The 12,671-nt window shown below is 39.4% G+C and overlaps 1 protein-coding gene across 2 annotated transcripts in view; it reads right to left on the bottom strand.

Annotated features, from left to right (window-relative positions):
* Nucleotides 1-12,671, bottom strand: part of RSPRY1 (ring finger and SPRY domain containing 1) — a 44,289-nt gene that overhangs the window by 26,983 nt on the left and 4,635 nt on the right. For both annotated transcript variants that reach the window (XM_043599263.1, XM_043599262.1), the window contains exon 2: nt 4,287-4,791. In XM_043599263.1, the coding sequence (XP_043455198.1) occupies nt 4,287-4,636 (350 nt within the window). In that variant the 5' untranslated portion in view covers nt 4,637-4,791. The remainder of the gene's footprint in view (nt 1-4,286; nt 4,792-12,671) is intronic.

The raw sequence follows: 12,671 nt of genomic DNA, 5'->3' as shown, positions 1-12,671 counted from the left end.
AATAACCTTAAATTCACGAGAATGGTTACCCATTGATATTTGGTTAGTGGGTCAGGCAAAGGAGACAACAGGATTAGGGAAAAAGGAAAGAATAATAAAAATGTGGTAGAGTCAGTGACCAATGAGGACTACAACACCTCGATTCTACACAGATGCACTTTAAGGACGCACACACACATCCTTACATTCAAAAAACAAGATAAACTTCTCTGTGGAACAGAAATGCAGCAGAAATTCCTGGTGGGACGCAGGAGCTAAAGCTGCAGGACAATGGGGCTCACTGTCTGGAACTAGACAGAGGTGACCAGGAGCTCTATGCCTGCAGGGTAGGTAATGGGGACCAAAACCACACCTGTGCAAGGGATGGAACAGACTCAGGAAGTGAAGCTCAGATGGGGTTCCCCTCTCAGTGAAAGAAGTTGGAAGAAAGTTAGGAATGACAATCTGACCTACAACTGATGTCAAGCTGCAAGTCTCCAGTGACAGAAAAGGCAAAGAAAGCCATATAGCAGGACTCAGGCTATGGGAACGCAGACCTGCCAATTTTAGGTTAAGTCGTAGACTGAAGGTAGATGGAGATAACAGCAAAAATGACAGGAAGAGAGACAGAATGACAGAGAGGAAGACAGAACAGACACACACACACACACACACACACACACACACACACAGTGAGGAAAACACTTCCATCAGGAGTCTGTAACTTAAAGTCCCAAACTATATGAGAATAATATTAATACCACTGACAATTTGAGGATAAAGTCACTACCAAAAAAAAAAAAAATGCAAATAAGAGAACTTCAAAACGACTTTAAGTATATTTAAAGTGTGTTTCCTATATAAGCCTCTCACTACAGCTTTAGAAACTGCTCCCCTCTCTCAGATCAACATCATCCTTTCTTAAGTAACAAGCAGAATGAGGGGAACAATCAATACCAATTATTCTAGAATTGTGACATCTGCATACATCTTTTTAGGTATATTCTTACCAAGTCCATCAGTCCTATCTTCCACGGTTAGTTTTAACAGCCTTATAAACTTTATAGGTATGAAATTCTTCTCCTTTAGTAGTTTCTGAAAAACAAGCTACAGTGACTATGTTTGTAACTGTCTGAACGCTGTTTGGCCATTAGCTTCTCGAACAGGTCCCGTCACACTTGCTCTACATCTGCCTTATTTGCTCATTCTCAGAAGAGTTCTAGCTATAATTTGGTATAAGCAGGTTTACGGTAAAGATGACCCTATTACTCAAATGTACGCTATTTGCCTCAGGTTAGTGAATTAGTTGCTTCATCAACAAGTTCACTTATAATGTGTAATATTTTCTAAAAGATTGGAGATAAATCTCCTACTCTGCTTCCATACTGTCTTAATCACTTTCTTAAAAAATACGGCAAAGCCTATTCTGTACTTCTCGAATGGGCTTAAATAACACTGCTTGTGGTTTCCTTATTTGGGAAGGGAAACTTTTCATTATAATTTTATAGTATGTTTTAAATGTCACCATGCAGAGAGGCACCTGGGTGGCTCAATCAGTTAAGCGTCGACTCTTGATTTCAGCTCAGGTCATGACCTCACAGGGTTGTGAGATGGAGCCTTGTGTGTGTGCACCCCACCCCCACCCCCCAGGCGCAGGTCTACTTAAGATTCTCTCTCCCTGTGCTCCTGCCCTGCTCACGCGCTTGCATGTGCTGTCTCTCAAAAACAACACAAAACAAACAACCAAAAAAAACCAGGCACCATGAAGAAACTTTAAATAACAGTTTCTAGCTTCTTGACTGAGTTTGAGGGATGTAAATGGCATAGATTTATATTCAATAAATATTTTCTACAAACATATGAGCATTAAAATTCATAAAATTAACAACAAAACAAGAGGTGTTGGTGAGGATGCAGAGAAAGGGAAACCCTCTTGCACTGCTGGTGGGAATGCAAACTGATGCAGCCGCTCTGGAAAGAAGTGTGGCGATTCCTCAAAAAACTAAAAACAGAACTATGACCCAGCAATTGCACTATTAGGTATTTACCTAAAGGATACAAAAATTCCAGATTCCAAGGGGGTACGTGCAACCCAATGCTTCTAGCAGCATTATCAACAATAGCCAAATTATGGAGACAGCCCAAATGTCCCTTGACTGTTGAATGAATAAAGATGTATATATACAATGGAATATTGCTCAGCCATCAAAAAAAAAAAAAATCTTGTCACTTGCAATGACGTGGATGGAGCTAGAATATATTATGCTAAGTGAATAAAGTCAATCAGAGAAAGAAAAATACATGATTTCACTCATATGTGTAACATAAGAAATAAAACAGATGGATATATAGGAAGGGCAGGGAAAGAGAAGAGAGGGAAACAAACTACAAGAGACTCTTAACTGACAGAGAACACACTGAGGGTTGATGAAGGGAGGTGGGTGGGAGACGGGCTAGATGGGTGGTGAGTATTAAGAAGGGCACTTGTGATGAGCATGGGGTGTTGAATATAAATGATGAATCACTGAATTCTACCTCTGAAACCAATGTTGTACTGTATATTAACTACAATATAAATAATTTAAAAAAAGAATTTAAAAAGAGTCTATCCACAATATAAACAAAATTGAGTCAGATACCAGAACTGCTTTAAAGGCTGGTATTAATAACGTTAGGAAGACCTTTCTGAATTGGTTATGGAGAAGATTTGTAAGAACCTCCTTTCCCCAGCCTGTTCTACAGCAGATATTAAGATGTACAAAATAAATTTATTTCTATGAGGGAAAAAATTCCCCTCAGAATAATATGCACAGGTATACCTTGCTTAACGCTATAATTTTGAGGAATTAAAACTAGGTTTTATAGGGGCGCCTGGGTGGCGCAGTCGGTTGGGCGTCCGACTTCAGCCAGGTCACGATCTCGCGGTCCGTGAGTTCGAGCCCCGTGTCGGGCTCTGGGCTGATGGCTCAGAGCCTGGAGCCTGTTTCCGATTCTGTGTCTCCCTCTCTCTCTGCCCCTCCCCCGTTCATGCTCTGTCTCTCTCTGTCCCAAAAATAAATAAACGTTGAAAAAAAAAAAATTTAAAAACAACAACAACAACAAAAAAAACCTAGGTTTTATAAAAGTGATTATCAAATATTTAGATACTTAAATTTACTAGCAGAGCCTGAGGCAAAAAGAACCCAGATATAACTTTAAAAAAAAGTTGGGGCACCTGGGTGGCTTGGTTGAATGTCTGGCTCCTCTTGATTTCAGCTCAGCTCATGATCTCGAAGTTCATGGGATCGAGCCCTTTGTCAGGCTCTGTGCTGACAGTGTGGAGCCTGCTTGGGATATTCTCTCTCTCTCTCTCTCTCTCTCTCCCTCTCTCTCTCTCTCTGCTCTTCCCCCCTGCTTGTGCTCCCTCTCTCTCTCTCAAAATAAATAAGCATTAAAAAAAATACAATCATCTACTGAGTGATTGTTATGTGTAAGGCACTATTCTAGAAGCTTTACATATATTATGAGAATCTCTGTAAGAAAGACATAATTTCCCTCTTATAGATGAGGAACCTGAGGCTTAGAGAATTAATTCACCCACTATTATGTAGCTAGTCAAGGGGCTGGGCCAAAATTTGAAACTTGGTTGATATGGTTCTAAAACTTTTGCTCCTAACTACTGAACTGCAGTTAAGTTAAAATATTTTTTCAACTTGAACAATGTTCTTTCCTTTCACTGTTATTCAATCTGGGATTTCATACATATAGTTAGACAAAGCAGGGGAGAAACAAAACACGTACAGGTGTGCCCTGCAGTTTCAATTTACAAGCTTCCCAAATGGATCTAAGATGGCCAAATAAGGGATACAAAAAGAGAGGAGGACGAACGCTTTTCCTTGATCTATGTCCCTACATCGCCAACAGAAAGTGCACACAGCCATGCTCTCGGAAAAATAACTCATCTTGAATCTCTGGTCTGTGGCGTAGATAGGCAAGCAAGATAAGAATCAGTCTTTGTGAAACCATTTCCTATTGTAGCTTGCAACACAAACTCGCTCCTTATTTACTACATTCCTTAATAAAGATCATAGCTTTGTGTTTTCTACTATTGAAATGTTTAGATACTTCCAGACAGGAGTAGATGTTAGCAAGTAAAAATACCAAAGCTTAGAATTTACTCTGCCATCAGAGGAGAAATAAAATATTCTCCCTTGCCTTATGAGCTCAAGGCTTGGTGAAGAGATCCTAATGAAGTGAAGGAGTCAAAGGTTATGGTTCCTATAGAACGCTATCATCTCATAGGAGGTGGCGAGGAGTCAGATACTTACTTGTCTACAAGAGTCCGTATGACTGCTAGTGTGTCCAGCACTAGTCCATCTACATTTTGTTTCTTTCTCCTTGGCTCATGTGGTCCTCGGCCCCTCCTTGGTGGCCGAACAGGGTCCCGGGGTTGGCTCCTCATGTCAGCAGTGGGTACTGCACTGTTCTCGGCTTGTTGCTGCTGGGTGTCAACACTATCTTCCGCTCCACTGTCATCTCGGCAGATACAGGAATTACCCATGGTAGCAGTGGCACCTCTAGTCCCCAGGAAGTGGGCTATGTGCTCCTCAAGAGTCAACAGCAGACCCTGGCCAAGGCTTCTGCTCACTAAGAACACGGCCCAACCAAAGACAATCATTTAGATAGTTTTCAGTTTTCCAAGTACTGTTTTCATAATCTGGAGTGGAGGAACTTGCATTCTATTTGTTTTTAACAAACGAATATGGAAGAAAGTTGCAGAACCGATCTCCAACATTATCAATTACAGGGAATCTGGGTCATCCAGTGGCAGTTCTAAAAGAGAAGAAAAGAAAAATGCATCAAATATTCTTGGTCATTTAATTACTCACAGTTTCTAAGTTTGATTTTATAGGCATAGGATTACAGTGGGAAATCATCTCTGGTTATTTTTATAGGTTTCCGACACAAAGAGGTACCTTTACATAAGGGAATTACGATCAAGAACTTCTTTTTAGCACTACAACATAAAGTTGATTGCTAAACCACATCCTTGTAAACCACACAAATTACCACTGATTTTTCCCCCCAAAATCCATATGCATGGTTCTACCTATGCAGAAATATATTAGAAGAATATGTACCGTTGTTGCAAAGACTCCTTTAATGGATTAAAAAAAGAAAAAAGAACTGTTTCCTTTTTAAATTTAAATGTATGAGAAAAGTTAATATTTCAAATAAACTATCTAATTACAGATGCTTATTGTTAAAAAAAAAGTTATAATACAAATATGCTAGCACCCACTTGATACCAAGGAGAATAAAGAGTAGAGTGTTTCACTTGAATGCAATCACCAAACGGTACACGTTTCCCATTTGGAGGCACTCTTGAGAATTTACAGAAATCATACAAGCAGTTACAAAGTTTTTCTGTTATGTCAGCAAGACTGTTCAGAGAGAGGCAAATATACATTACAAAGTTACATTTTCACAACCATGAGTTTTTTGTACAATATGTCTGCTGCTACAAAGTTACGAAAGAGCACACCCATGATCTTTGTCTAAAAATACTGACTAGGCACCCTATGCCTACACCATGCTGGCACTGGGAGAATAAAAATGAACAAGGCACAGTCCCTGCCCTCCAGGAATTCATGGATGGCAATTCTCATCCCATACAGTCTGGTCATCAACAAAAACCTAATGATAGAACCACCTCCTCATTAAACTGAGAAAATCTGGTTAGGTCTAGAAAGGATTTGGAAGAAGAAAACAGAAGTGGGAGGGGGTTGGCAATAGAAAGTAAAAAATCATGCCAAGACCCGGAGACAAGACCCATAAGGACAAAATGGACGTATAAGGAATAGAGACTAGTGTGTACTCTCAACATTTGGTTATTTACAATTAAACTGTGTATATTGAGCACTGGCTCAGGAATAGCTATAAATAAAATGTGTAATTCAATGGAGCAAGAGAAAAGCAAGAGAAAAATTAACTCCATTATTGGGACAGATTTGCAGCAAATTCTTTTAAATATTTGCCTAGTTTAATTACTGTTCATGGGGGAAAACTAAAGGAAAGGAGATGGAGATAGAAGATAGATGGAGATAGAAAGCCTTTACTCATACATATAATAATCTAATATAACCCATAGAGGGAGGGGGAGGGACAACAGAAGGAAGAGGAGGGAGGGATGGGAAGAAAGAAGAGAGTTAACAGACAGTATCTCTCTCCAGACTAGCAAGATAGCAATGGCTGAGCCAAGTAATACCATAGGTATTTTGGTTCTCCCCAGTCAGGCTGTCTTTAAAATTTGGAGGTTATACTTAAAAGGATGTGACTGAAGTATAGGTAGGAGCATAAGACAAGGACTCTGCTGGAAACAGCTTCTTAAAAGAGAATCAACAAAGAGTTGAAGTAATACCATTCCCATTACTGCAGGGACCATGGTATACATACAATTCCCCTCAGAGAGTAGATAATTAAGAGATCTCAACGCTTAAAAGGACAAGAGACAGAAATCAGAAATAAGGCTTTAAAAGGGTCCCTGCTATAAATTTCTATTGATCTTATAAACTATGCTAAGACCAAAAAGTAACATATTTAAGAAGCAGTGCTCCAGCCCTTCTCACAGAAATTTCAGAGAAGACACTGTTGGAACAATTCAGACGAAGCAGGTAAAGAACCCAACGTTTTCTGATAGGTCTGCCCAGTTGATATGCCACTAGAGCACTCCCATGAAATATCAAAGAATTATATTAAAAGTTTTTTATCTGTTAACTTTTTAATGTTTACTTATTTTTGAGAGAGAGAAAGAGAGAGAGCACGAGCAAGCAGGAGTGGGGGAGAGGCAGAGAGACGGAGACAGAATCTGAAGCAGGCTCCAGGCTCTGAGCTGTCAGCACAGAGCCCGATATGGGGCTCGAGCCCATGAACCATGAGATCATGACCTGAGCTGAAGTCGGACACTTCACCAACTGAGCCATCCAGGCACCCCATCTGTTAACTTTTTAAAACAAAAGATGGATGCACTTTCATTTTAAGACTGAAATGCTGCATACAGTCTACAGAAAAGTGAAAGCCTCTCTTCTGCATAGCCCATTCCTTTCCCAGAGGTAACCCCCGCTAAAAGCTTCATGTGTCTGTCTGCACATTAATATACTTAAAAACAACAACAATTTTTTAAGAGAGAGGCCGCAAGTGAGCAAAGGGCTGGGATGGGGGGCAGGGGTGGGGGGGGGAGAGAGAGAAAAAAATATCCCATGAGGGGCAGAGGAGAAAGGGAAAGAGAAGTGGGGTTCACCTGAAGTGGGGCTTTAGCTCACCCAAAGCAGGGCTCGAACTCGAGAACATGAGATCAAGATGTGAGCTGAAGTCAGATGCTTAACCAACTGAGCCACCCGGGTGCACCCCCCCCCCCCCGCCAATTTTTTTAACTTAAATAGGATGATGCCATAAACATCTGAGGTTTGCTTTTTTTCTTCTTAACGATACATTTTTTTTGTTTATTTAAGAAAGAGAGCATGAGTGGGGGAGGGGCAGAGAGAAGGAGAGAGAATCCCAAGGAGGCTCCATGCTGTCAGCACAGAGACTGATGCAGGGCTCGATCTCATGAATGGGGGAGATGACCTGAGCTGAGATCAGGAGTTGGATGCTTAACCAACTGAGCCACCCAGGCACACCAACAGCACATCTTTCTATGCCAGTATATCTAAAACTACTCCTCATCCCAGTTAAGTCTGTATCAAAATCCATACTCTGGATTGTCATAGTTTCTTACCCACTAGGCCATAAAAATCTGTGTCTAAACCAACTAATACTTCGGGGACGGTAGTGGGAGTGGTCCAGGATTCAATACAGGGAACTCTATTTGGTAATGCTTCATTTCCTGGCCAAGTGCTCTCTTACCCTGAACTGCTCCATGGTGTTGGGGTTACTGGAGCAGAGGGAATTCTACTGGCTTCTCTAAAGCTCCTGAGCCTTTCCAGATGATCAATATGGAAGTTGGGATAGGCGTGTCATGTAAATAAGATCCAGTCCACTCAGACACATTAAATTGGGGAATACATAACTGCGGAAGGGAGACCAATCAGGCATTTTAAAAAACTGGTAATGATTTGAGAATGTCAGTTGAGATTAAGTCTCAGAAAAAGTGTTGGGAGAGAACAGAGAATCCTACAATTACAGTTTAATGCCATCACTTGTAAAGCTATTTAGATTAATAAGAAATGATGGGAATGCTTCTGAGAAATACAGTGGGTTAAAAAAAAAAAAAAGCTTGTTGAATCTCAAAGTCTTAAACTTCATTCTATCCAAAAATGTTTTGCTAAACTGGATATAGAATAATTAATCTATGCAGATTTCCTTTTAGTACTGTTCTAAAGGGAAGATATCCAGTACCTATAGGTATTTATAAAAATCTGACTAAATTTGGAGGAAGATGACAAGAATTCAGTGAGCTTTTGCTTATTTTCATACTGAACTCAAGTGTAGTTCAGGTCAAGTTCTTCCAAAGGAGTCATTTTCCCTAAATGACCCCAAAATGATGCCAACTACAAAATCTGTCATAGGGGGAAATGGGAGTAAAAAAATAAAGTTTTCAAATATTTTAAAATTAAAGACTTTCTCTTTAATTAAAGACCAGGTGTAAAGAAGAGGCTAATTAGGTGGGGGAAATCTGAAACATACAAGAAAAAAAAGAGCTGGTATCTTTAAAAAACTTCTGAAATGAACATACGGAGAATCTTTAAGGGTCACATCTAAAGGCAGGGGACATAAGTGAACAAAGGGTATGATCTTTTAGATTTATTCAGTACTAAAGAACGTATAGGTTTTATCAGGAAATCATTGCCACTTGTTATACTTCTCTCACAGAACAAATTGTGAATACTTTAGGCAAAAGACTAGGTAATGAAGTTAAACAATTACACTTTACACAGCTTTGTTTTAGCTCATTCCAAAAATCATTATGTGGTCCTCTTCCGAAGGACCATTGTTTTAAGACAGTAACACTCAGCCTACAGATCTTATACAGGATGCCAGAGGCCACCTCCAGTACAGGGTACGGGGCTTTGCAGTCAGAAAGACTGGGCGCAGGTCCCAGCTCTGCAATATTTACAGCTATGCATTCTAAGTACCCTGACTATTGACACACTTTAAAACATGGAGATAATAATAGTTCTTACACAGTACTACTGTGAGGATTAAATGGAATAGTGCATGTAAAACATGTGGCACAGAGCCTTACACTTACACTGGATCCAAAAATGCAAGATGTTATTATAAAATGAGTGACTAAATAATCTGGGATGTGGGGACTCTGGAGTAAGACCTGATTTAAGAGCACTAAGAAGGGCGCCTGGGTGGCTCAGTCGGTTGAGCGTCCAACTTCGGCTCAGGTCACGATCTCACGGTTCGTGGGTTTGAGCCCTGCGTCGGGCTCTGTGCTGACAGTTCAGAGCCTGGAGTTTGCTTCAGGTTCTGTGTCTCCCTCTCTTTCTGCCCCTCCCCTGCTCTCCCTCTGTCTTTCTCTCTCTCCGTCAAAAGTAAATAAACATTAAAAAATTAAAAAAAAAAAAAAGAGCACTAAGATAACTGTGGGGCACTTGGGTGGTTCAGTCAGCTGAGTATCCAACTTTTGATTTCAGCTCAGGTGATGATCACAGTTTGTGGGTTCAAGCCTGGCGTGGGGCTCTGCGCTGACAGTGCAGAGCCTGCTTGGGATCCTCTTTCTCTGCCCTCCCCTCTCTTTCGAGATAAACTTTAAACAAAGAAACAAACAGCACTAAGATAACCAAAGAAGTTATTTTTTATAGTTATCATCTACCCTGTACTAAAATAATTTTCACTTATCCATACTTTTAGACAAAGAACCTTAGAAGGGATTGTAGCTTAATCATCCCAAAGGCAATGTCCATTAGAATTGCTTAAGTACTTCTTAAAATGCAAATTCCTGGTTCCACTCCAAATCACCAGCATCAGAATTTCTAGGATGTGACCCAAGCAACTATTTTCTTCAAATTCTCCAGTTGATTCTGATGGTGGTCAGGTTTGGAAATCACTGTGCTATAGAACCTAACACAGAAATGTGTCACAATAGGTAGGACCTACTAACTGGATGAAGGAACAAATTGAAACACTACAGAGTGATTCTTCTGAGGTCAAAAAAGTTAATCTCCCTTTCCAGAAAAATGAACTGATACTATCTTTGAACTTAGCCTTCTGGAGAAGGCAGCCAAAAAAGCCATTAGAGTACAGTTACATCCATTAATGATTATATACAGTACATATTGACATAATGAATAAAATAGCTCCCTATTTTTCCCAACAGACCCACCCTATGAAGCATCATGAATCGAGATGGTACCCTGCTGATGGGTAATGTCAGTCAATGGTTGACAGATTGAATGAAATGGAAAATGAATAAGAATAGAGATTATGTAAAGGCAAAACATCTCAAATACCTATATACTTCCACATAACTTTGATGACTACTTAGCATTAGATGGTTGGCTCGATTTTGAGAACAAAAAAAGCTAGTCACATAATTTAAATATACACTAGGACTAGATCTGTGGCTGTAGCAGTCATCAACTGACGTGGCAACCACCAACTGATTAAATTATAATGATGCCACTGGATGCCATTGCTTAGTAGAGACACTTTTTACCATCTAAATGATAATGTGTTTTAAATCATTATACTGTTCATAGCCATCTTGCTGCAAGTGCATAATTATAAAACATTTCCTTTTACAAAATAAACTATTCTTTCCATTTCTATGTCATTTATGATTTATTAGATTTTTACATTTTATTTACTTTAGCGCTGCTCTCAAAGGGAAAAAGAAATCAAACTTGGGCTCTCAGAAAGCTCAGTGTTAAGGCAGTGAGGTCTGGTACTCAAAACACAGACCTCTACCATCATAAACTATCCACCACAGAGACATCTGGCCAACTGATCTAACCCTGTCTGACGATGGTCCAGGAATCAATGATTCATCTCTTCAAATATTTGCTTGCATTCAATCATAATAAAGCTCAGTGACATTAAGAATACTTTCTTTTCTCTGAAAATAAGACTTCAGGATTATGCTGCCAAGAAGGGAGAAGCTGGTTAAATGAATGGCTATAGGAAGAAAAAACACACTTTGGGCATGAAATTACCATTGCTGTCATCTTCACCTCATCATTCCAAAACAGTGTTCCAGGATGCAGTAATTTTTTCCAAGCCACTCCCCAATTCTCAAAGACTAAATCCTATAGCATGAAGAGTAACAACATGTAATACATTGAAAATTTTAATGGTTTTCTTTCATTAGATCAAGTTTTGGATTTTATCCTAAGATAGTGAATATGCATAGGACCAGGGATAGCGTCCAGTGTCATGTTTAATGCGCCCTCGACATTTTATTATGGACAGCTTCAAACATACAGAAAAGTTGAATTTTACAGTGAACACCTACATACCCACCATCTACATTCTAACAATAACATTTTACTATACTTGCTTTATCACACACCTATCCTCAATCCATCTGTTTTTGATGCATTTCAAAGTAAATCACAGGTATTAGTATACTGCCTCCCTAAATAATTCAGCATGTATATCACTAACTGGCCTTCAATATGTTTTCAGAGGTTAAATCTACACATAATGAAAGATACAAGTCTTAAGAATATATGTACCACGTTTTGTCAAATGCATACACCTGTGTAACTCAAAGGTAGACAACCTTACTCAAATATTTTTGTTTTTAAAATATTCTACAGAACAGCCCAAAGACCGTAACTTTTTTTTTTTTTTTTTCTGAAGACTGTGTCTAAATGGGGAAAAGCTGGAGGTCAACAAGGTTATTTAGTTGTACAATAAGTAGATAAGAAAAGTGTATTATATGTCAAGAGTATACTTACAAGTTGAAACAGAAACCACCTAAAGACATTTTAACAAGAGTGTTTTTCTCTAGACTCAAAAGCATCTGATATTCTGTGGTGGGGGTGGGGGTGGGGGTGAGGGGGGAAGATTGTGAAATATTTGGTTGGGACTTCACTTTTCCCCCAAAAGGAAAAGCAGCTCTGGTAAGATAGTTTTACATGTCACCCAGATGTCCAAAACTATCTGCATTAGTGCTGGCCACTTGAAGTTTAAGCCAGATAGGGTACTGTTATCCCAGAGATCATAACTAACCTTCACATTGTCCGAGAAAAGCACTGGGTCATTTTCATACTTCTGCTATGCACAGAGGTTAGTTAGAGAAAGTACAACTTTGGGAGGAAAAGTAGTTAATTTTTCTGGTTGAATTGGTAGAGAAGGAGTAGCTGGAAAAAGCTTCTAAAACGTTGGGAACTTTTTAACTCAGTAGCAGTGGTGGCTGTGGTCAGGTGAGATTTTTTAGCAGAATAAATTATAGAAGATAGCCCTGACCTGAAACAGTACAAAGGAGAAGAGTCAAATCCTTTTAATATTCAAAAATTGTAACAAGAAATAAAATGTAACAAGAAATAAAATAACAAGGAATTTCCAGAAGCAAATAATAGTAAAAAAAGGACAAGTAAATAATACTTGCCTGGTCTCAAGAATTGAAAATTTTGCCTTGAATCCAAAACGGAAATGCTAAGGAAGAACTGAGGTAAGCGCTAATGATGGCTTCAGTACGGAGGGGAAAACCACACGTAATACGCCACACTATTGGGGATTTATCCCCCCTGGGAGACCAA

Source organism: Prionailurus bengalensis, chromosome E2 (assembly GCF_016509475.1).
Source record: "Prionailurus bengalensis isolate Pbe53 chromosome E2, Fcat_Pben_1.1_paternal_pri, whole genome shotgun sequence".
Taxonomy (NCBI): Eukaryota; Metazoa; Chordata; class Mammalia; order Carnivora; family Felidae; genus Prionailurus; species Prionailurus bengalensis.
The sequence above is the reverse complement of the archived record's forward strand: the minus strand, read 5'-3'. Positions and strand labels throughout refer to the sequence as shown.